The sequence below is a fragment of the Coturnix japonica genome, unplaced genomic scaffold, assembly GCF_001577835.2.
Source record: "Coturnix japonica isolate 7356 unplaced genomic scaffold, Coturnix japonica 2.1 chrUnrandom476, whole genome shotgun sequence".
Classification (NCBI taxonomy): domain Eukaryota; kingdom Metazoa; phylum Chordata; class Aves; order Galliformes; family Phasianidae; genus Coturnix; species Coturnix japonica.
Window position 1 is genome coordinate 28,885 of NW_015439878.1, and position 1,122 is coordinate 30,006.

Below are 1,122 nucleotides of genomic sequence, written 5' to 3' on the forward strand. Positions count from 1 at the left end.
CCCATTGACACCCCATTGACACCCATTGACACCCCATTGACACCCCATTGACACCCATTGACACCCCATTGACACCCCATTGACACCCAGCACCCCTTTAGGGTCAGTGCTGTGTCCCCATGGGCTCAGTGCTGTCCCTATGGGCTCAGTGCTGTGTCCCTATGGGGTCGGTTATGCGTCTCTATGGGCTCAGTGCTGTCCCTATGGGGCCGGTTATGGGTCTCTATGGGCTCAGTGCTGTCCCTATGGGCTCAGTGCTGTCCCTATGGGTCTCTGTGTTGTCCCATAGCCACCATTCAGGTGAGGTCCCCGTTGGCTCCTTCTGCCGCGTCTCGGGGTCCGTCCCCCCCCCCTGGCCCTGCGCCCTCAGTGCCCTGGAGGAGCACAACTTCCTGTTCCAGCTGCAGGCGCCGGAGAGACCCCCCCAGGATATAAAGGAGGTGGGGGGACATGGGGGGACATGGGGTGGGGGGGGCATTGGGGTCAATGGGGACGTTGGGGTCAATGGGGACGTTGGGGACGTTGGGGTCAATGGGGACATTGGGGTCAATGGGGACATTGGGGACATTGGGTCAATGGGGACTTTGGGGTCAATGGGGACATTGGGGTAGTTGGGGCCGTGAGGTTGTGGGGTGCTCTGTGGGATTTGGGGTCCCGTGGGGTGCTGTGTGGGCCTATGGGGTGCTGTATGGCTCTATGGGGTGCTGTATGGCTCTATGGGGTGCTGTATGGCTCTATGGGGTGCTGTGTGGGTTCTATAGGGTGCTGTATGGGTCTATGGGGTGCTGTATGGTTCTATAGGGTGCTGTATGGCCCTATGGGGTGCTATGGGGTCTATGGGTGCTGTGACTGTCCCTATGGGGTGCTATGGGCTCTATGGGTGCTGTATGGCTCTATGGGGTGCTATGGGCTCTATGGGTGCTGTATGGCCCTATGGGGTGCTATGGGCTCTATGGGTGCTGTGACTGTCCCTATAGGGCCTGGAGGTGCCGCTGGTGGCTGTGATCCAATGGTCCACCCCAAAGCTGCCGTTCACCAGCAGCATCTACACCCACTATCGGTCAGTGCGCGCAGCCCCACACGCTGCCCCCGCCCCACAGCCTGTATCACAATACCCCCCCC

The 1,122-nt window shown here is 60.2% G+C and overlaps 1 protein-coding gene across 1 annotated transcript in view; it reads left to right on the forward strand.

Moving 5' to 3' along the window:
* Nucleotides 1–1,122, forward strand: part of MAP11 (microtubule associated protein 11) — a 6,805-nt gene that overhangs the window by 2,672 nt on the left and 3,011 nt on the right. The window contains exons 4-5 of the mRNA XM_032441661.1: nucleotides 102–440; nucleotides 978–1,103. Of these exons, the coding sequence (XP_032297552.1) occupies nucleotides 102–440; nucleotides 978–1,103 (465 nt within the window). The remainder of the gene's footprint in view (nucleotides 1–101; nucleotides 441–977; nucleotides 1,104–1,122) is intronic.